Source organism: Bos indicus, chromosome 3, assembly GCF_029378745.1.
Source record: "Bos indicus isolate NIAB-ARS_2022 breed Sahiwal x Tharparkar chromosome 3, NIAB-ARS_B.indTharparkar_mat_pri_1.0, whole genome shotgun sequence".
Classification (NCBI taxonomy): domain Eukaryota; kingdom Metazoa; phylum Chordata; class Mammalia; order Artiodactyla; family Bovidae; genus Bos; species Bos indicus.
The window spans coordinates 121,047,627-121,070,126 of record NC_091762.1 but is presented as its reverse complement, the minus strand read 5'-3'; the positions used below and the strand labels follow the sequence as shown (position 1 = coordinate 121,070,126).

Here is a 22,500-nt window from a genome sequence, read left to right as displayed (position 1 = left end):
CGCCATCCGTCCTCGACAGATCCGTCTTCCGATCTAAGTCTGCCACCCCGAGGCTCGACATCCTGGGGATCACGCTCTCGAGCGAGGCGGCCCCGACCGTGACCGCACGCCGCCACCGGCTGCGGCTCGTGGGGAGAGGGCGGGCGCGACAGGCTCTCCCGCACCACGGCTGCGGGGCTGGGGAAGCCGGGGCCGACCGGACGTCGCGCCCCCAACACCTTCCCCCCTTTGCCCCAAGGCTCACCACACCGCGGGGGCCGACCGCGCGCACACGCGGCGCACGCACGCTCCGGTCCCCCCGCACCTGCCGGACGCCCGGCGGGGCCCAGCGGGACCCTCCCCCAACTCGAAGGGGGGAGGCGCGGGCCGCGGTAGGCAACGAGCGGCACACGGCCCCACCGCGGGGCCGGCGCACCCGCCCCCCACCGCCCCCAGAGGGGCGGTGGGGGGCGGGGTGTTCTGCCCACGCGCTCTTGGCAGCCGCCACGGCGGCCACTGCGCACGCAGGAGGGGCAGCAGCTGGGGGGTCCGATACCCCAAGGCTCCCTCTCGGATCGCTAGAGAAGGCTTTCTCACCGAGGGCTCGCCGCCCCTCACCCGGATCGTCTCTCTCCTTCGGGCCCACGGAGGCGCTCCACGAGCCACCAGTCCTCAGCTGGGGTGGGAGGGGTCTGCGGTACAGGTAGGCGGAGCACCAACACAGGAGCGTCTGCGTGGCCGGGGCCAGCGCAGAGCCCGCGTCCCGTCCCCTGCAAGGCCTCACCCGTCAGCCTCGACGACGAGGGGAACAGGCACGCCTCTCCTACCGCCTCGACCCCCCCCCCAAAAGAGAGCCCACTCACGGGACACACACACACACACCACCGCGGTGGGGACCCGAGGAGGACACCGGGCTTAAGGGAAACGACACCACCGCTCGGCCTCAGGCACCTGAGCGACGACCTGGAGCGCTCCAGGGGCACCACCGAGGGTCCAACGAGGCACGCTCGCGCACCCGCGCGGGGGGGCGCAGCGCAGCAGCGGTACAGCCCTCCCCACCGCGGGGAGGGCCGCTCGCGGAGCACACGCCGGGAAGGCGAAGCGAGAGCATCTGCTGTGTCAGAAGACCCACGGCCCCCACTGACGCCACCCGAGGCGGGGGACAGGAGACCGAAGGTCAGGGCCAGAGGCCGCAACCCAGCCCCCGCCTTCCTCCCCCTCCCCGACGGCCAGGGGGGAAAAGTCAGGCGAGGGGCCCCGCGGACAGACCGAGAAGAGCAGACACGTTCACCGGGAACACCTGTCCCTCGTCTGGCACGGCTTAGGCCCGGCCCGGGAGAGCACGACCACACCACATCGATCGGATGAGCCAAGGTGGAGCGGGGGGAAGGCACGGCGAGGACAGTCACCAGAGGGGCCCGCTTTAAGCCTCACCGGCAACCTCCGCCCCCCACCTCGCCTCAGGCGAGAGCGGCCCACGACCCCAGGAGGTTCGAGAACGCCTGACACGTGGCACGGAGCCCACAGGGCGGGGGTCGCATCTCAGCCTTCACCGGGTGCCCGCAGCGGGGAGCGCACAGGGTAGAAGACCCACAGCGCCTCGCCCCGCCGCCCTCGGGTCGCCCAGAGACCGGAGGTGGCACCACGAGTCGGGTCAGCCAGACAACGCCACACAGGAGCCGGCGCACAGGCCCAGGCGGGCGGCTCCAGCGGCAAGGGCCGAACCGGCGACCAGAGCTGGCGGCCCGAAGGCCCAGAGCCCCGCGTACATCCAGAGACCCAAAGTTTCTTCGGCGGCAGACACCGAAGCAGACCGTGTCAGCACTTACCTGGTGGTAAAAAAGGCCCATTAAGGGCGACGAAATGACAGCAGCCGACAGCGGGGCCCATCCACGACTCGCATGGAGGACCCCCGGAACCTTGGCCCGGCCACCTGTCCCCAGCGCTACCCCATAAACACCAGGCCCGGAGCTCTCGTGGCGGGGGGGGGGGGGGGGGGGGGGGGGGGGGGGGGAGTCATCTGGTCGACCGGGGGAAGGGGAGCAGGGGGAGGGGGCGCGCGATGGCCAAAGTGGGGGCGCGGACACCCACCAAGGGAGAGGGAGCTGGCCGGGGGCGCCCTCTCCCGCTTCGCCCACACGGGTAGGGGTACCGGTCCGTCGGAGTCTCCGAACGGGGATTTGGCTTCGATGAGCATCAAGAAACAAGAAGGAAGAACCGTCAGCGCGGCGCCTCCAACGAGACGAGCGGGCCCCGACCAGGGACCGCGCCCGGGCGGGACCCAGACCGTCCTAGATGGGGCACCCAGGACGGCCCGAGCCGGTCCCCACCTCCTGACCGGGATTCAGGGAGGTGGGGAGGGGTGAGACAAAGTCGCATCCGACGACCGAGACCCACGAAGGCACGCTGAAGGGTCGGGCGCGCCCTCCCCGGCCACCCGCGGAAGCAGGGTCCGGTCCATCCACGTCTCCGGACCCATCGGGACTTTGAAAAAGAAACAGCATGTGTGCCAGGAGACGCCTCGGGCGACCGGACCCCACGGGTTGGGGTGGGGGGTGGGGGGGGGGGGGGGCGGCCGCACACGCGCCCGCCTCTCCCCGTCAACCCTCACGACTCCGGCGGGCGGGTCCCCACCTCCGGAGCGGGGCCGAGGGCGAAGCAAACGCTCCTGAGGGCGGCCCAGGAGGAGTCCGGACCGCCGAGCCCGAGTCCAGGCGCTCCGGGCAGGGAAGACCCTCTCCCTGCCCACCGCGGCGGCCCGGCCCAGGGAGGGTCCGGCCGGTCCTTCTCCGCGGCCACAGGGGCACGGGGAGATGCTGGTCGACCCGGTCCGGCCACCCCAGAGCCCGGCCCCGGAGCGCCGCGACGATCACCCTCCTCAGAAACCTAGAGAACCAATCTCCGGCGACAGCAGGACGTCCCTAGGCCTCGGCGCCACCGGGACTGTCGCCGCCAGCATAGCCGGTGTCTGAGAGCTCTGCCTCGGGCCCGGCGGCTGAGTCACAACCCTCCTGAAGGGCTCGCCGAAGCTCCGGAGGGGGAGGGACAATATACAAGCGGCCGCCAGGTGGCTCCCGACAACCGGCTCGAACGTCCCGAGGACGGGTCGCTGTCGCCGGCCGCCGGGGACGCCACAGCGCCGGCCGCCCAAACGCCCGAGCTCGGCCCGGAGCCTCCGCCGCCGAGCGACGCGACGCGACGCGACCCCGGCCGCAGAGGAAGGGAGAGGAGCCGGGAGATCTCTCCCCTGGAGGCTGCCACGAAAGAGCCGCGATCCCCGCCCCCCCCCCGCCACGCGATTCCAGGGTGGTGGGGGGACATTCCACGGAGACGCGGGCGGGCGGGCGGGCGGGCGGCGGGGGCTCGGGGCGGGGTGGGCGGAGAGAGGGGGCACCAGTGACATCCCAGGAACCCCCGGCCCCCGGCCCCCCGAAAGAGGGGGGCGGGAGGGAGGGAGGGAGAAAAGGAGGGAAGGAGGGAGGGAGGGAGGGAGGGACCGGCAAAGCGAAACCAGGCAAGCGCTGCTGGGAGAACAAAGCAGGACTTTCGAAAGCAGACACGGACACAGACACACAAGCCTAGGAGTAAGAAAGGAAAAGAAGGAGACACTCGGACCCCCAAGAAGAGAAAACAAAACTCAACCTGGGTAGAGACACCGTGACAAAGTCCAGAGACGACACACACAAGCATGCGCGGGTGGGTGGGGAAAGTGCACTTGAGGTCAGGAGAACATGGATTTCAACACCACTGGCCACAAACAGCGGAAAGGCGGACGGCCTGGGAGGTCTGGGGTGGCAGGGCTGCGGGGGGGTGGGGGGTTGGGGGGTTGCGGGGAGGGTGTGGGGGGGGTGGTATTGAGGGGCGTGCTGGTGAGGAGGACGGAGTCCATAGGGATCCACTAAATAAACCCCGGGTCCCGTGACAACAGCCACCTCAATGAATACATAACTTTTTCATGTAGCTCAGAAACGAAATGAGACAAAACCACCAGGCAGGAAAGTCAACTCGTGGAACTGTCCTGGCAGCTTAAAAGTCAGAGAGAGAGAGGAGAGGGAGAGGGAGAGGGAGAGGGAGAGGGAGAGGGAGAGGGAGAGGGAGAGGGAGAGGGAGAGGGAGAGGGAGAACGCATACACATGTGGGTATACACGTGTACATATGTATACGCACACGTAATCGCGTCTATATATACGTGCACGCAGGCGTATAAACACACACGTACGAAGGGCATGCTCACGTACACGCACGTGTCTGTGTGCGCACGTGTATGCCTAGGCGTTTCTAGTGTGCGTGTATGCTTGCGTGTATATACGCAGAGGCATCTATACACATACGTACACGGATAGACACAGGCGTGAACACACATGCTCACATGTGCAGAGACGTCGGGATACATAGGCACACACACACACATACACGCGGACGTGTCAACGCATCTAGACGCACGTATAGTGTGTATACGTGTGATGTCTGCGCACAGGTGTGGATGCACGTCTATGCGTACCCGTACGTGCATGCTTGCATAGACACACGTATCTGCCTGTGTATGTGCACACGTGTATGTACACACGTATACATACGTACGGACGCATACGCAGACGCCTACAGAGAGCGTATGTACGTCCACACAGACGCACGCGTGAATCTGTGCCTACGTACACACGTGTGTATATATACGTAGACGTGCACGCATGTACGTATGTACAGGTGCCCGTGTGCATCTAGAGTGCCTATACACAGATCGATGTGCATAGATGCACACACATGTATACGCATACGCAAACGCGCGTGTGTATACGTACATGTACATGTGCATCAGTGTATATGTGCATCTATACCCATGTGTCTGCGTGGATGTCTACGTGCGCGCGTGTGTGGTGTGCGTATCTATAGGTGTACATTCGTACACATAAATACTCACAGACACACACGTACATACCCGGGCGGAAACACACATCCGTGTGTGTGTGTGTGTGTGTGTGTGTGTGTGTGTGTGTGTGTGTGTGTGTGTGTGTCTGTCTGTCTGTCTGTCTGTCCGTCCGTCCGGGGAAAGCACAAGCATATTGCAAAAGGGGCTTTTCTGTCCAACACCGATCAAGGCGTCAGACACCTCAACCTCCAAAAGGGAAACAACCCCCGATGAGCGAAGTGGGCAGGAGGCCCGAACAGACCCCTTCCTTCCAAAGAAAGGTGGAACAGGCAGACACCCAGAAGCACAAGGTAGAACACACATCCACGGCAGGGCTGGGCTGGGCTGGGCTGAGCTGGGGCTCCTGGGGGTGGGGGCGGGCTCACGGAAGCACCCCACCCCGGGGCGTTTCCCTGGACAATGATCCTTCTCATTCGGAGGGGAAAGGCCCAGGAGCCGGGAATCGCAATCACGACAGCAAGTTCGAACCATCAGAGGACAGTGGCTCCTGATGGATCGAACGCGTTTTTTCTGCAGCTGAGAAAACTGTGGGCGGACTCAGAGAGATCAGATCTCATCCCCTGGCGCCTCACAGACAGAGAAACCACATCCCTAGGGAAAAGAGTCCTGCGATGTACACTCCCCCAAAGATTCCCCCATTCGACCCAACCCAGCAACTCCACAGGGTGCCCACGGAGGGAAGGGACAAAGAAGATACGGATGTGTGCATGTGTGGGATCGACCCCTATACCTAGGTCGACTTCCGTACACACATCATGATAGAACTCTGTCTGTGTGCCTATGCCTGGATCTATTCACGTGCACGCGTGCTCACGCGCATGCAGACACACACACACACACACACACACACACACACACACACAGAGGAATGGGACTCAACCACCAGAAGGGAATGAAATCTCACAGTCTGCAGGAACCTGGAGAGACCTTTAGAGGGTATTATGCTACATGAAATACCTCAGATCAGTCGTTTCCATGCAGAACCTACCAAACCATACACGGTGAACAGAACAGAACCAAACAGAAACAGGCTCAGACATACTACAAAGGAACACACGGGGGTGGGGGGGGGGGGGGGGCTGGCCAGAGGAGGGAGGGGCGGGGGAGGGGGAACTGTGCAGGGCGGGGTGGGGGGGGGGGGGGAGGCGGGGGTGAGGAGAGAATGAGTGAGTGCCCCTGGCGAGGGAGACAGACGAAGTGGTGCAACCTTCCACTTATGAAATACATGAGTCACGGGCACGTCATCACACCAAATGTCATTTGCCGTGACACCAGGTGGTGACGGACAGTCACTAACTAGATGTATCCTGGTGATGGCTGTGTCATGTGCTACACTAAAACATCGTCTGTAGAGCTGAAAATTAAAGGGGGAACGCCCGCCCCCCCCCCCCCAAAGAAAAAGGAAAGGAAGAAGGAAGGAAGGAAGGAAGGAAGGAAGGAAGGAAAGAAGGCAAAAGTAAACGTTGGCAGTCAGTTAGACGTCCGTTTGAGAAGAGTGGGACTTGTGTGTGTGGGGTGGGGGGGGGGGCGTGGGGGGAGAAACTAGGGTGAGGAGGAGGAGGAGGAGGAGGAGCAGGAGGAGGAGAAAGAAAAGGACCCGATTGCCTTGAGGGGGAGGAGGAGATGAAAGATCCCAAGAGTGGACAGGACGGTCAGGTGAGTGCCATAGGGAAAGGAAACGAAGCCAAGCAACCGAACACACTCCCAACGGTGGTTTTGTTCAGTCCAAGATCAAGATGGGGACAGCACGGTGTCCTCCAGCACACAGCGACACACAGGCCTCACTCGGCAGGGGGAGTTGGGGATAACCCTGAACGCCGAAGCGGACAAAAGAAGCCGTCACGTTCATCCATGGCTGAAAAGTACCATGGTCCCACGACATTCCAAACTCCTCTCAAACCATTGAAAGACTCTCTCCCTCACTCGCCGTTCAAAATGTAGAGAACAGGAAAGGAGCGAAACGATGGTGGGTGGCTGGCTGGCTGGCTGGATTTCCGTGATGGTGTGATTAGGGAACACATGGACAGAAAAGCATCCGATTCACTTGTGTAAAGAATCTCTCTTGCCTTCTCGGCCTGGTGTCTTTCCTCTGTCTGGATGATTCCCCTCCCCCACCCCACCCCCCGACTCCCAGCTTGAAGATCAGCCTCCAAAACGAAGCCCTTTGTGCTCTCCAGGTCCCGCCGCCACGATCTCTTTGGAGCGCCCTTCCGAAGGGGAACGTTTTCATCCACGTCATCGCCCTGAGACAGCTTCAGCCTGTCCCTCCCCCCCCCCACCCCACCCCCACTCCACCCCAAGCCCCCCGCCCACCCCCCCTCTCTCCCTCCTGCTCCTCTTCCCCCTCCTCTGAACTGTCGAGCTCCCCTCGCGCTGGCCTCTCACCCCACACGGTGGCAGTGTTGGCCTAGGTATGCTCAGGTGTCTCCTAACCGCATCCGAGTGGACTTGCACTGTTTCTCAGCTGCGTCGTTCAGGGACCATGTTTTTCCTGGCCTTTTCCGCGGGTGGGGGAGACCCGGACGGGCCGGGGCCAGGCGGGGTGGGGGAGCCTGCGTGTGGGGGGAAGGGTGGGGGCAGAGAGGAGGAGGAGGAGGAGGAGGAGGAGGAGGAGGAGGAGGAGGAGGAGGAGGAGGAGGAGGAGGAGGAGGAACAGGAACACAGCTCCCCAGCGCCAGTGTGTGCCTGCGGCCTGGAAAAGAGATCACGCACCAGGCTGGCTCCGAAAAGGGGATCGATCGGTCAGGAGACCGGGCACGTTTGTGCTTCGCAGAGTCCCTGCAGATCGAACAGGCAGTGGCAAGTGTGGGGCTTCCCACACTTAGAACTGTTCACCCATCGTGGACACAGGCGTCTGGCACACCGGGGGTTAGGCTCTCGGTGCGATCGATGTCCACAAGCCGTAGCCACTGAAACGTGTGCACCCTGGAGCCGCCGCCGCCGTGCAGAGGGAGATCTCATCCGGCTCCGCGGGTCCTTCCCGTGAGTAGGCCGGGATCTCAGGAAGCACAGACATCCAGAGCACTGAGTGAACCTGACCGTCACGCTTTCCGAGTCCAAGTGAACCAGAAGGGAGGGTCCCTCACGTGTGGGTTTGTCTCTCCATCGGAGGCATCCTCTCTTGGAGCCGATTAGGGTGCCGCGGGCCCCGTGGAGCAGAGAGGACAGAGAGTTCCCTTCGGTCCCCTGCTCCTCCCACGGGCGCGCACGGGCACGCTCCCCAACGGTCCTAGGAACATCCTGCCCCAGAGGAGCGTGCCGGCCGGCCACAGCCCACCTACAACGGAGGCGTCCGTGTCCGTCCGTGTCCGTCATCCTCGTCCAGAGTCCCCCGTCTGCCTGCCCTCGCCTTCACGCCTGGCACTGTCCGTCCATTCTGTAGGTTCATCTCGAACCTGCCCGGAGCCCGGCGGCATCTTCCCGGATCAGGGATCGATCGAAAACACCCTGTCCCCTGCCTCATCGGCAGGTGGATTCTTCACCACTGGACCACCAGGCAGGGAAGTCCCTTCACAGCCTTCTAAACTCATCTACCCCGAAACAGTCCACGTCGTCCTCCAACTCATTGGACCATCACGACTGAAATGAAGGAAAATATGTTCGTTCGAGAATGTCTTCACTCCTCAGTGCTTCTTGCTTTAGAACCACCAAGGCATCTCTCTCTCTCTCTCTCTCTCTCTCTCTCTCTCTCTCTCTCTCTCTCTCTCTCTCACACACACACACACACACACACACACACACGAACAGAGGTGGGCTCATAGTCCAAAAGAAACCAACGTTTGTGTGTATCCATCCCACTTGCTGTGGCTGTCGTGCCGTCGCTCATCAAAGAAGCTGATCTGATACGGAATCCGATGTCTTCTTCTCTAGGACACGTCGAGAGGCAGCAAGCGTGCCGGTGTGTGAGCACCGAAGGTCAACCCGGCATGATGGAGCCCGGCCAGGTGTGTGCTCAGAGGCCCACCTAGATTCGAACTCCAGTTCCCGGAGGGGAGCGGTGGGAACAGGAGTGTGGACTGCGAGGAGTCCAATCCTCACCTTACAAAAAGGCAAAATCATCCCCTTCCTCCCTTATCGGCGTCTGCACGGCTCCTCCTGGACTCAGGGATCCCATCGAAAGGACGTCCAGGTTGTGTCCTTCTCCCTGGCCCGATCGTTTCGAACCTCTCCAAGAAAAAGCGGGTGACGTCCAGAGATCCGTCTCGAGTTCGGGACTGGGGCTTCCCCGGGGGCCCCGTGGTCAACGATCCCGTGCCCATGCAGGAGACGTGGGTTTCGCCCCCGGTCCGGGAAGAGCCCGCACGCTACCCATACGCCTCGGTGATGGAGTCTGTGCTCTAGATCCTGGCCGCTGCGAGTGTTGAGCCCACACCCAGCAGCCACGGAAGCCCACGTGCCCCGGCGCCCCTGCCCCCCAAGAGGAACCACAGCCACGAGAAGCCCAGACACACGACCGTAGAGCGACCCCCTCTCTCCACAGAGAGAGAACAGCTTGCACGGCCACGAAGACACACAGAGCACGCCCCCACAGACATCAAATACGTCCAACGATCGTCGAGCGAGACGGCCTGCCTGAGATCGGACGCGAGCGGCCAATACCTAGTCCCGTCACTCGGGAAGCTCCCTGAATCTTCTGTCGATACACATAAAGAAACCCTAGCTCACTGTGCCATGGGCAGCGCGGGGAGCTCTCCGTACAGTGCTGAGAGCACCGTGGAGACGTGACCCGTGGGCACCGTGAGCGTGACTGTTCTCACGAAGTCCCTCACAGTCCGGGCCCTGGAGATCGGCCCACGCGGACCTGCAGGCGATGGTCGGCCATCCCTCTCGGCTCCCTGCGCGCTCACGGGTCCAGGTGTGCCGTGCCCCCAGCATCCGCTCGCATCTTCTGGGCCTGTCTCCCCCGTGCTGCTCCACTGACTTGGAATCCTTCTCCCCTCTCGTCTCGTCTGACACGTTTTCTTTCCTGTTCGACCATGTCCGGCTCCCCGGGCACCACTTCCCGTCGTTCTTCTCGTCTCACCGCCCTCGTCTCGTGGAAATCATTCTCTGGGTCTCCGCTCTGTTCCCTAAGGACTCTGTCATCCCTCCACTCATCTGGGGATCGACTGGCACCTAGGCAACCCCGGTCCGCGACAACCGTGGTTCCGTGTCTATCGAATGACATGCCGACCGCAGGGGGCTCGTGGACGCGTACGAGCCGTGGAAAGCTGGCACCGGGGAATCATCCCGAGGACACACCCTCCGGTTCCACGGTGCTCACGGGAGCGTTTGGGTCGTCGCCGTCGTCGCCGTATTCCCTAAGACGTACGCAGTCGCGTGGATTCAAACGGCGTCTATTGGGAAAGCACGGATCGCTCCCCGGATCACCGGAGAAGGCCACGGCAACCCACTCCAGTCCTCTCGCCTGGAAACTCCCATGGGCGGAGGAGCCCGGTAGGCCGCGGTCCACGGGGTCGGGAAGAGTCGAACACGACCGAGCGACTTCCCTTTCCCTTTTCCCTTCCACGCATCGGAGAAGGCCGTGGCAACCCACTCCAGTGTTCTCGCCTGGAGAATCCCAGGGACAGGGGGGAGCCTGGCGGGCTGCCGGCTATGGGGTCGCACAGAGTCGGACACGACGGAAGCGACTTAGCGGCAGCCGCAGCAGCAGCAACCGGGTCACCTCAGAAGGACTTAGACACGAGTCTCGGTGGAGAGAGGATGGATCCTGCCAACCATCTCACTTCTGGGTAGACCTCGAAAGAAAATAAAACCTGAAACTCGCAGAGAGAGGCCTGCACTCCCAGGTCCATCGCAGCATCCATTCACAAGAGTCAAGATGGGGACCCAGCCCAAGTGTCCATCAAGGGAAGACTAGATCAAGAAGATACACGATCCAGGTAGAGATCGATCGATAGGGAGATCTAGGTGTCCCAGGTAGCCCCAGGAATGAACACAGTCTTACATCGTGATCGCATGGATGGGACTTAGGGAGTGATGCCCAATGAAGAAGTCAGGTAGAGAAAGAAAAAGAGTTTCTCCTGTCACTGACATGCCATGCAAGGCCACCTAAAACAAGGAAAACGATCATCACAGAGCGGCTGGGGGAGGGAGACATGGGAAGATGCCGATGTAACGGCGGGCGGGGGGGAACTTCACGGATAAGGTACATATATACTGTCTACGTCACAAAGAGCACGGTGATTCTAAAGAATAGTATTGGTATTATCGTCGTCTCATATTCGGAGAAGGCAACGGCACCCCACTCCAGTCCTCTTGCCCGGAAAATCCCGTGGACGGAGGAGCCCGGTAGGAGCCCGGTAGGCCGCAGTCCACGTTGTCGCACAGAGTCGGACACGACGGAGCGACTTCCCTTCCCGTTTTCCCTTTCACGCCTTGGAGAAGGACACGGCAACCCACCGCAGTGTTCTTGCCTGGAGAACCCCAGGGACGGGGGTGCCCGGCGGGCTACCGTCTACGGGGTCGCACAGATTCGGACACGACGGAAGCGACGCAGCAGCAGCAGCAGCAGCAGCAGCAGCAGCAGCAGCATTATCCTATTCGAAAGTCGCCATGACCGTGGACATGACGCATTCACTTCCCATACAATGGAAGAAGGACATGGCAACCCACTCCAGTAGTCTTGCCTGGAAAATTCCATGGACGGAGGAGCCTGGTAGGCTACAGTCCGTGGGGTCGCAAAGAGTCCAACACGACTGAGTGACTTCACTTTCTTTCGCATACAGTCATGACATGTATGGGTTGTGATCAAGCTATGAGCTACCGCTTGGGTGGTCATGAATGATTCTTTTGCAACAGACAGGTGCATCAAGTCACCATTCTGTACACGTTAGAACAGAGGATGTTGTATGTCCTTAACGAAGAACATTCTATTTCAATACACCGGGACATGAAACACATAACATCACCTAGTTTTATTATCTTTCAATGAATGGTCAGTATTGGCTGCACGCCAAAAAAAAAAAAAGGAAAGAAAGAAAAAAGAAAAGAAAGCTTTATTGTGTGTGGGGGGGGTGGGGGGGGGGTGGGGGGGGTGGGGGGGAGGGTCTTAGATATTGCCATGCAGGGACACAGATTTCAATAAAACCCAGGGAATGTTCCACAGGAAAGAGTCAGGGGCCTAGAAAGCTGAACCTCGTGAGGTTGTCAAGCCAGCTGAGGGCAATTAGGATTTGCTGTCATGCAACAAGGGACATGTTTCTTCTTCCAGGGTAGACGGTCACAAGGTATTTAGGGAAAGGGGAGGGTGTGAGAGGTATCTTGAATTTCGGGAACACTGTTTCCTTAGATGATCTGGAGGCCTCTGGGACCCAGTCAGTGCTCCAAGTGGACATTCCATCCAGACTGAGACACACGGACCTCTTCCTCGATGGCCTCCCCTCTCTATTTGGGGGAGCTCTCTCGGCCACGCTGATTCCACTTGGATGTGTCTTTCCCACGTCACACCCTTTGGCATGCAAAGATATCCTTCCATCGTTTTCTAAAGAGACCCGGTGTACGTATCTTTTGAGCGATGATGAGCATCAGACACGATCCCTCTCCGTGGCGTGGTTTCGGGCACGACACACCAATACGGGGACACATACATTCCACGTCCCTCTCGGCCATCGAGAGAGGCCGTGTACGGCACGTGATGCCACGGGACCGGTGAGGTCCTCGGGTTCAGCCCTCCCTCGACTTGGCTGTGGTCTTTGGTTTTGCTCTGTTCCGTGTGTGCTTTCTGACCCACGTGATCTCTCCGGATAGGGCACCCCATCCAAGCTCAAACCCATCGAGTCTGTGTGACTCCTATTCACGCATCAGGTGGGGATATCGACGCCCTCCACGTGGATCCATAACAATCGCCGTTCTGGGTTCAGGAGGATCCTGTTGTGTGTTCTGGGCGCGCTACGTGCTGTCCGTGTGAACTGTGGAATGAGGTTCGTGACATTGAACAGGAGACAGGGATCAAGACCATCCCCATGGAAAAGAAATGCCACAAACCAAAATGGCTGTCTGGGGAGGCCTTACACATAGCTGTGAGGAGAAGAGAAGCGAAAACAGAGGAGAAAAGGAAAGATACCCACATCTGAATGCAGAGTTCCAAAGAATAGCAAGAAGAGATAAGAAAGCCTTCTTCAGCGATCAATGCAAAGACATAGAGGAAAAGCACAGAATGGGATAGACTAGGGATCTCTTCCAGAAACTCAAGAGATACCAAAGGAACATTTCATGCAAAGATGGGCTCGATACAGGACAGAAATGGTATGGACCCAACAGAAGCAGAAGATATTCAGAAGAGATGGCAAGAATACACAGAAGAACCTTACAAAAACGATCCTCACGACCCAGATAATCACGATGGTGTGATCCCTGACCTAGAGCCAGACATCCTGGAATGTGAAGTCAAGTGGGCCTTAGAAAGCATCACTACGAACAAAGCTAGTGGAGGTGATGGAATGCCAGTGGAGCTCTTCCAAATCCTGAAAGACGATGCGGTGAAAGTGCTGCACTCAATATGCCAGCACATTTGGAAAACTCAGCAGTGGCCACAGGACTGGAAAAGGTCCGTTTTCATTCCGATCCCAAAGAAAGGCAATGCCAAAGAATGCTCACACGACCGCACACTTGCACTCATCTCACACGCTAGTAGAGTCATGCTCAAAATTCTCCAAGCCAGGCTTCAGCAATATGTGCACCGTGAACTTCCTGATGTTCAAGCTGGTTTTCGAAAAGGCAGAGGAACCAGAGATCCGATTGCCAACCTCCGCTGGATCATGGAAAAAGCAAGAGAGTTCCAGAAAAGCATCTATTTCTGCTTTCTTGACTATGCCAAAGCCTTTGACGGTGTGGATCACAGTAAACTGTGGAAAATTCTGGAAGAGATGGGAATACCAGACCACCTGACCTGCCTCTTGAGAAATCTGTACGCAGGTCAGGAAGCAACAGTTCGAACTGGACATGGAACCACAGACTGGTTCCAAATAGGAAAAGGAGCTCGTCAAGGCTGTCTATCGTCACCCTGTGTATTTAACTTATACGCAGAGAACATCATGAGAAACGCTGGACTGGAAGACACACACGCTGGAACCAAGATTGCCGGGAGAACTATCAATCACCTCAGATGTGCAGATGACACCACCCTCATGGCAGAAAGTGAAGAGGAACTCAAGAGCCTCTTGATGACAGTGAAAGAGGAGAGTGAAAAAGTGGGCTTAAAGCTCCACATTCAGAAAACGAAGATCACGGCATCCGGTCCCATCGCTTCATGGGAAATAGATGGGGAACCAGTGGACACGGTGTCAGACTTTATTTTTCTGGGCTCCAACATCACTGCAGATGGTGACTGCAGCCATGAACTTAAAAGACGCTTACTCCTTGGAAGGAAAGTGATGACCCACCTAGATAGCATATTCCAAAGCAGAGACATTCCTTTGCCAACAAAGGTTCGTCCAGTCAAGGCTACGGTTTTTCCTGTGGTCATGTATGGATGTGAGCGTTGGACCGTGAAGAAGGCTGAGCGCCGAAAGAATGGATGCTTTTGAGAGAATGGTGGTGTTGGAGAAGACTCCTGAGGGTCCCTTGGACCGCAAGGAGATCCAACCAGTCCATTCTGCAGGCGACCAACCCAGGGATTTCTTCGGAAGGACTGATGCGAAAGCTGAAACTCCAGTCCTTTGGCCACCTCACGCGAAGAGTTGACTCATTGGAAAAGACTCTGATGCTGGGAGGGATTGGGGGCAGGAGGAGAAGGGGACGACAGAGGAGGAGATGGCTGGATGGCATCACTGACTCCATGGACGCGAGTCTCAGTGAACTCCGGGAGTTGGTGATGGACAGGGAGGCCTGGCGTGCCGCGCTTCATGGGGTCGCCAAGAGTCGGACACGACTGAGCGACTGATCTGATCTGATCTGATCTGATGTGCTGTCCGTGATCTCACGTGCCTTTCGGGCATGGGTGATGGAGACGGACACCAAGCGGCAGGGCGGCCATCTGGCATCTCGGCCTAGAGCGGTTTCACAAGTGACATCTCAGAACCGGGGCTGAGAGAGCCATCCCTCCCCGGGCCCCCCTCGGTGGTGGCCGGGATGGGGGTGGGGTGGGGGAGTGTGAGGTTAGGGAGACGGGAGTGGGGGGGCTGGGCTAAGGGTCGGGGTCGGGTGGGGGGCGGGGGGGGGGGGGGGGCGGCGCGCGAGGCGAGGGGACCGTCCCAGTCCCCCTGAGAAGTGAAGGCAGGTTCCGTCCCCCTGAGAACTTCCTGCCTTCAGGCGTGTGAGAGGCGTAGGTTTCTCTCCAATCCACGGCCACGCATCATTTTCCGCCCTGTTCAAAAACACAGACAAAAAACGTATTTGTTTATCTCGGCTTGTTTTCTGGCCGAGGCCAAAGACCTCTTCAAGCGTGTCCAAAGGGTCTGACAGGATGGGAGGGTGCAGGTCAATCCATGTGTCAAGAGATCCAGAGAACCTGTCACAACTGTGACTCGGGCCTTTTTCAGAAACAGGCCCATCTGGATGTATTCCCTGGACAGGAGTCACCCCAGAAGTTTCCTTGAAGGGATCGAGTTGCAGGAGTCGGGGTCGTGGCCCCGCCGCCGCCGCCGCCGCCGCCGCCGCCGCCGCCAAAGGGCCCCTTCAGCCCGGCAGGCCGGCAGGCCGGCAGGCCAGCAGGCCCTGCAGGCAGGGGCTATTGTCTGTGGGCCCCACCCCCACCTTCCCCCACCCTCCCCCTGCAGGATATCCTCGCCGGATAGCTTCATTCAAATGCAGAAAGCTTTCCAGTCAAGTCAGAGCCTCTGACTTCGCCTCGAGCTTCTCTCTATTGAATGGTGATCCGCCCCACCCAGCCATTCCATGTCTCCACCTTGAGACGGCCCCTTCGGCACCGCGCGGAGGAAGGGGGCTGGGGGGTGGGGAGGGAGGCCGAGGGACAGATTCGCCTCGTGTCAGGCCAAAGGAGTCTCCTCCTTTTGGTAACCCAGGAAACCCCGCTCACGCGTGTGAGGATCACGGACGTGCGTGGAAACAGCCACCGTCCCTTGACATCTTCCCCTCCGTGGGAGGAGGTTTTCCTCCCTGCCTGCCTTCAGAGGGACAGAAAAGGAGGGAGGGGCAGAGCGTTCCTCTGGCGCTGGCCGGCTCTTAAGTCACTTGACTCCAAAACACTCCACAGGGCACGGAGGTTCACGTGCAGTGGGGTGGGGTGGGGTGGGGTGGGGTGGGGACGGCGGCCTACTCCGGACCCCACCAGTTTTCCCTCCTCTTGACACTTGCCTGGAACCCATGAAAAGCTGAGCTGGTGACTGTGTGTGTGAGTGCGTGCATGTACGCGTGTACATGAGAGACGGCGCGTGTGCGTGTGCGTGTGCGTGTGCATGGACGTGAGAGAAAAAGAAAGGAAAAAAAAAAAAAAAATCCAGAAGGAAGGAAGGAAGGAAGGAAGGAGGGAAGGAGGAGGGAGGGACGAAATAGGTTAGTTCGTAGGAGCCTCCGTGTCATGGCAAGAGTCTCTGAGCACAGATCCTCCGTTCAGGGAAACAGTGATCGTATCTCCTCTCAGGAGGCCGTGATGTCGATGGACGGGTGCGGGAAAGCAGGCCTGGGGTGCAAGCCATCAGGTTTTTTGTGTTTTTTGTGTTTTTTTTTTTTTTTCCCTCAGAGGCACTTGTAGGGAAACCAAGGAAACACACAGGTTCATCCCTGGAGCGGATTCGAGAAACCAGTCGGCAGAGGGAGAGGCAGTCTAGGAGGTTGACTTTTAGACGTCAGGGTCGGGCCCTGGAGCGGGTTGCCATGTCCTTCTCCAGGAGGCCTTCCTGGCCCGGGGATGGAACCCGGGTCTCCTGCATCGCAGGCAGACTCTTGACCGTGTGAGCCACCAGGGAAGCTCCGTCAGAAACATTCACCAAGTCCTCTAGCTTCCATCCGCAGGGCTTCAGGCACAGGGCCTTTTGAGTTCTCCGTCAGAAGGGCAAGAGAACATGGGACGTTGGTCCCTCCCCCCCCCGAGAGAGGGTTGTTTGATAGCGGAGGCAGCTCGGAACACTTCAGGCTCCAGTCCCCCTCTCGGGTGAAGAACCACACGCAAAGCAACACACACACACACACACACACACACACACACACACACACACACACACATATAGGACACGACTCTCCTATCCGGAAGTGTGTACCCCCGTTTCACGGAAACATCCTCTGGGCCCCTAAGGAACGTGTGGCAATCACTCTGGCCAAGGAGATAAGAATCCTCCACGGAGAGTTTCTGAAGTCTGGAAGGACCAGGTCGAGAGAAAAAGAGAGACGATTCCCTTCTGCTGAGAGGGGTGCTGTATGAAGCGACCAAGGGGATGTCCATCTTTCCAAATTCCCATTTTAAACCTCGTGTCCTTTTCGGTCCTTTGTTTTTCCCTTTGTATCTGGAAAGCAACAGGTGGAACGGTAGGTCCTTTCATTATTTTCTTTCTTTCTTTCTTTCTTTCTTTCTTTCTTTCTTTCTTTCTTTCTTTTTCCTGCCTGCCTGCCTGCCTGTCCGCCCGCCCGTCCCTCCATCTGTCTTCTCTCTGTCTCTCTCGCTTTTCACTCAGGTTAGGGAATTTAAAAAAAAAAAAAAAAAAAAAGAGGACCCTGTATTTCTGCAGGTCAGGAAGCCACAGTGAAAACTAGACATAGAACCCAACAGGCTGGTTCCAAATAAGGGAAAGGAGTCCATCAAGGCTGTCTATCGTCACCCTGCTTATTGAACGTACACGCTGAGTACACATCATGAGGAGCGCTGGGCTGGATGAAGCACAAGCTGGAATGAAGATGGCCGGGAGACACATCCATCCCCTCAGATATGCACACGACAGCACCCTCACGGCAGAAATGAAGCCCAGGGTGGGTTTCCAAAGTCGTGTTCGTTTCAGGTGTTCAGTCTTTTCCCTTGGAGAGGTTCATGCAACATCATACGTCTACTTTCCCGTGCTGGCATAGTATATAGTAGGTGCTTGTGGATTCTTTGGATGTACAGTTTATGTGTCCATGTTCAACCAGCCCTCCTAAGTGGACCGTCCTGCCCTTCCTCCCCCCGCCCCAGCCCCCCCATCCTCTTTTCCTCAAGAAGTCAGGCATCCACTTCAGCCTCCTGTTCCTCAGTTCATCCAACCCCATGGAAGAAGTCATCCCTCCAGTTTTTCCATCGGTTCTCTACACCTCGCCTGATGGTGGCGGGTGACTGGAAGACTGACAGTTCTGAAGAACTTTGCAAGAGCTTTGGGTGAAGCGTGTCCATCAGTAAAGACCATGGAAGGTATGCCCCACGTGGCAAACACCATTGCTTTGAGTTGTGGTCGGTTTGCCTGGCTTCAGTGAGGGACGGAAGGGAGGCTTCCACCTTCCACAGAGAAAGCTATCCCTAGCGTACCAAGGACGTTTGACAACCCCCCGCCACCCCAGGTTACAGGCGCGACAGGTCAGACTGTAGCAATCATCATGTCCAGGGTGTGTTTAAAACAGGCAGACTCATCTTAAAGGCACTCTGTCCTGTGAAGGTGGAGGGAGGGGAGCGAGAGGCAGAGGGACGACGACAGAGGAAGGAAGGAGAAAAAGAGGGGACAGGAACACACAGAGTGGGGCGGGGTGGGGGGGGGTGAGGCATGTGTGGCGTGTCTGTGACATGCCCAGGTGGTGTTGCGTGGGTGGAGAGTGTGCGGCCGTGTGTGTGTGTGTGTGTGTGTGTGTATGGGGCGGGGGGGGGGGGTAGGTGTGTGGTGTGAGTGTGTTGTGTATAGCTGCCACGGGGGGCCGTGTGGGCGGCATGGGTGTGTGCGTGTGGCGTCCGCCTGTGGGTGCGGGGGCAGAGACAGAGGCCGAGAGACACAGCCAGGCAAAGGACAACGCAGTGTGTGTGTTGGGGGGGCGGGGAGGGGGTGGTGGGGGTGGGTTGGGGGGGCGGGGAGGGGGTGGTGGGGGTGGGTGGTGTGTGGCCGGTGTGAAGGGCCCTGCGTGTGTGTGGGCGGGCTGTGTGTGTGGTGTGGGCGGCATGGGTGTGTGCGTGTGGCGTGCGCCTGTGGATGCGGGTCTGGGGGGGCGGGGTCAGAGACAGAGGCCAAGAGACACAGCCAGGCAAAGGACAACAAAGTGTGTGTGTGTGGGGGGGGGGGGGGCCGGGGGGGGAGGTGTGTGTGTGTGTGGCCAGGTGGGGGGGAGGTGTGTGTGGTGTGGGGGTGGCGGGGCGGGGTGTGAGAGTGTGTGTGTGTGTGTGCGCGCGCGTGCGTGTGGGCATGCATGTGGTGTGTGGGCAGAGGCAGAGCGTCACATCCAGGCAAAGGACAACGCTGTGTGTGTGTGTGTGTGCGTATGTGTGTGGTGTGGGCCGGGTGTCTGTGTGTTGGGGGGGGAGGGCGAGGCAGTGTGTGGCGTTGTGGCATGCTCAGGTGGTAGTGCGTGGGTGGTGTGTGTGGCCGTGTGAGTGTGTTGGGGTGGGGGGGGGGGGTGGTTCGTGTGTGGTGTGGGTTTGTTGTGTATAGGTGCCACGAGGGCGCGTGTGGGCCGCATGGGTGTGTGCGTGTGGGGTGCGCCTGTGGGTGCGGGTCGGCAGAGACAGAGGCCGAGAGAGACAGCCAGGCAAAGGACAACGCTGTGTGTGTGTGGGTGTGTGGGTGTGGTGTGAAGGGCCCTGCGTGTGGGCGGGGTGTGTGTGTGGTGTGGGCGGCATGGGTGTGTGTGTGTGTGTGTGTGGCGTGCGCCTGTGGGTGCAGGGGCAGAGACAGAGGCCGAGAGACACAGCCAGGCAAAGGACAACAAAGTGTGTGTGTGTGTGTGGGGGGGGGGGGGGGCGGGGCGGGGGAGGTGTGTGTGGTGCGGGGGTGGCGGGGCGGGGTGTGAGAGTGTGTGTGTGTGTGCCCGCGCGTGCGTGTGGGCATGCATGTGGTGTGTGGGCAGAGACAGAGGCAGAGCGTCACAGCCAGGCAAAGGACAACGCAGTGTGTGTGTGTGTGTGTGTGTGTGTGTGTGTGTGTGGTGTGGGGGGAGGGGGTGTGCGTGTGGGGGGCGGGGTGTTTATGGGCTGTGTGTGTGGGGGGGGGGGATGCGTGTGTGCACGCCGTGTGGGGGTGGGGGTGTGTGTGTGTGTATGGGGGGAGGGGGTAGGTGTGTGGTGTGAGTGTGTTGTGTATAGCTGCCACGGGGGGCCGTGTGGGCGGCATGGGTGTGTGCGTGTGGCATCCGCCTGTGGGTGCGGGGGCAGAGACAGAGGCCGAGAAGACACAGCCAGGCAAAGGACAACGCAGTGTGTGTGTTGGGGGGGCGGGGAGGGGGTGGTGGGGGTGGGTGGTGTGTGGCCGGTGTGAAGGGCCCTGCGTGTGTGTGGGCGGGCTGTGTGTGTGGTGTGGGCGGCATGGGTGTGTGCGTGTGGCGTCCGCCTGTGGGTGCGGGGACAGAGAGGCCGAGAGACACAGCCAGGCAAAGGACAACGCAGTGTGTGTGTGTGTGTGTGTGTGTGTGTGTGTGTGTGGTGTGGGGGGAGGGGGTGTGCGTGTGGGGGGCGGGGTGTTTATGGGCTGTGTGGGGAGGGGGGATGCGTGTGTGCACGCCGTGTGGGGGTGGGGGGGGGTGTGTGGGTGGGTGTGTGTGGTGTGTAGGGTGTGCCTGCAGGTGGTGCGGGCAGAGACAGAGAGACGCAGCCAGGCGCCAAGGAGGACGCAGTGTGTGTGTGTGGGTATGCACGTGGGGGGTGTGGTGTGCGGGCGGGCGGAGACAGAGAAACGTGCATGGATGGATATCCCGCATCATTCGCTTGTGTTTCCTGAGCGCGTTCATCACCTCCGCGATCCAGACCACTCCCGTCCGTGACAGGTGACTCTGCCACCACCAGCCCGCACTTGGTCTTTTGGCAGGCAGACAGGGGGGTGTTCTGAGCTGGGGGCGGGGGGCGAGGGGCGCGACTTGCTGTCCCCAAGCCAGCTTTGAATCCTCGCGCTCTGCCCCTGAACCTGACTGGAGCAAGTGGATCCGCGTGCTCTGTCGTGGCTTTGTCGTTTGAAATCCTTGGCGGGAGACGGAAAAGCCCCCACCTGCCCAGGGGGAGACAAGGCCCCAAAGAAGGAAGTCAGCTCCCTTGGGTTCAAAATAGCTGTCCTCCAACATGGATCAAGTTTCCCCACACGAGATTTCCAATCCAAACCTACAAAAGCCCAAGGGGGCTAAACCCATCCCGCCCCGTTGACCTGTGGCCCAAGGTGCCCCTCCCCCCACAGCCTCCTTCCACAGCCCCAGGGCATTCAAGAGTTCGCCGGCCCCGCCTGCCTGCTCCATCCGTGGTCCTCCCGCCCCCCCTGCAGGACCCTCTAAAAAAAGCGACCGACAGGCAGGTGGCGCCCGACAACCAACCCGCTGTCCGGAGAGCCGGCCGCAGCCTAGAAGCTCCGAGGGAGACCAGCAGGGACTCGTTGCCAAGACGGGGCCCATCCTAGGGCGCAGTTTCTCCGCTCAGTCAGCGACGCGGACAGGAAAAGAGGACACGCCGACACTTCTCGAGGACGTCCCTGGGCGAGGTACGACGGACGCGGGGAGCGGGGACAGGCGGGGGGGGAGGGGAAGGATTCTTGACAACCCCACCCACGGGGCAGCGGAATGCACTCCCAGCCTAGAGGGATCTCAGGCCAACGTCAGGCGGCGCGACCTCCCGCCCCGAAAAATAACTCGCCATCTTCCCCGCTCCTGTCACCACTCCTTGGGTGTGCCAGGAGAAACCCCTTTTGTGAACCCGTCCCCGACCCCGACCCCGACCCCGACCCCGACCGCGACCCCGACCCCGACCCCGACCTCTTTCAGCAAAAACAACGTTCAACATGACAAATAAAGACCTTCACGTTAGAAATGCGCACTCGTATTGTGGCGATGAAACAAAAGGCAAAAGCACACACTCATCACACACATAACCTCAACCAACCAGCTCGATTCATCTGGAAAGAAAATGCAAACGTCAGAGAGCGGGTCCATCTGGCGGCTCAGCCCGCCGAGGCCAACTCGAGCCCGTAAGAGCACATCGATCCAAGAGCTGACCAGGAAGAGGCCAAGTGCCGGCGGGCCGGCTGGTCGACCGGGCGGGCCCGCCCTCCGGAGGCCAAGTGCCGGCGGGCCGGCTGGTCGACCGGGCTCGGTCGCCCTCCGGAGGCCAAGTGCCGGCGGGCCGGCTGGTCGACCGGGCCGGCCCGCCCTCCGGAGGCCAATTGCCGGCGGGCCGGCTAGTCGACCGGGCCGGCCCGCCCTCCGGAGGCCAAGTGCCGGCGGGCCGGCTGGTCGACCGGGCTCGGTCGCCCTCCGGAGGCCAAGTGCCGGCGGGCCGGCTGGTCGACCGGGCCGGCCCGCCCTCCGGAGGCCAAGTGCCGGCGGGCCGGCTGGTCGACCGGGCCGGCCCGCCCTCCGGAGGCCAAGTGCCGGCGGGCCGGCTGGTCGACCGGGCCGGCCCGCCCTCCGGAGGCCAAGTGCCGGCGGGCCGGCTGGTCGACCGGGCTCGGTCGCCCTCCGGAGGCCAAGTGCCGGCGGGCCGGCTGGTCGACCGGGCCGGCCCGCCCTCCGGAGGCCAAGTGCCGGCGGGCCGGCTGGTCGACCGGGCTCGGTCGCCCTCC

The 22,500-nt window shown here is 60.2% G+C and overlaps 1 protein-coding gene and 2 long non-coding RNA genes across 3 annotated transcripts in view; 1 reads left to right on the top strand and 2 right to left on the bottom strand.

Annotated features, from left to right (window-relative positions):
• Positions 1-3,737, bottom strand: part of LOC139182330 (uncharacterized) — a 24,571-nt gene extending 20,834 nt beyond the window's left edge. Inside the window, exon 1 of the long non-coding RNA XR_011566002.1 lies at positions 3,622-3,737. This is a non-coding gene — a long non-coding RNA (uncharacterized lncRNA). The remainder of the gene's footprint in view (positions 1-3,621) is intronic.
• Positions 3,738-14,183: 10,446 nt separating this feature from the next.
• LOC139182329 (uncharacterized) lies at positions 14,184-18,529 on the bottom strand. The gene is made up of 2 exons (XR_011566001.1): positions 15,152-18,529; positions 14,184-14,895 (listed from the first exon to the last, which is right to left on the bottom strand). It is a non-coding gene; the product is annotated as an uncharacterized lncRNA (long non-coding RNA).
• A 1,738-nt stretch (positions 18,530-20,267) lies between these two features.
• LOC139180391 (collagen, type I, alpha 1b-like) overlaps positions 20,268-22,500 on the top strand; it is a 3,837-nt gene continuing 1,604 nt past the window's right edge. The window contains exons 1-3 of the mRNA XM_070782080.1: positions 20,268-20,298; positions 21,211-21,423; positions 21,938-22,500. The exon at positions 21,938-22,500 is cut by the window's right edge and continues 415 nt beyond it. Of these exons, the coding sequence (XP_070638181.1) occupies positions 20,268-20,298; positions 21,211-21,423; positions 21,938-22,500 (807 nt within the window). The remainder of the gene's footprint in view (positions 20,299-21,210; positions 21,424-21,937) is intronic.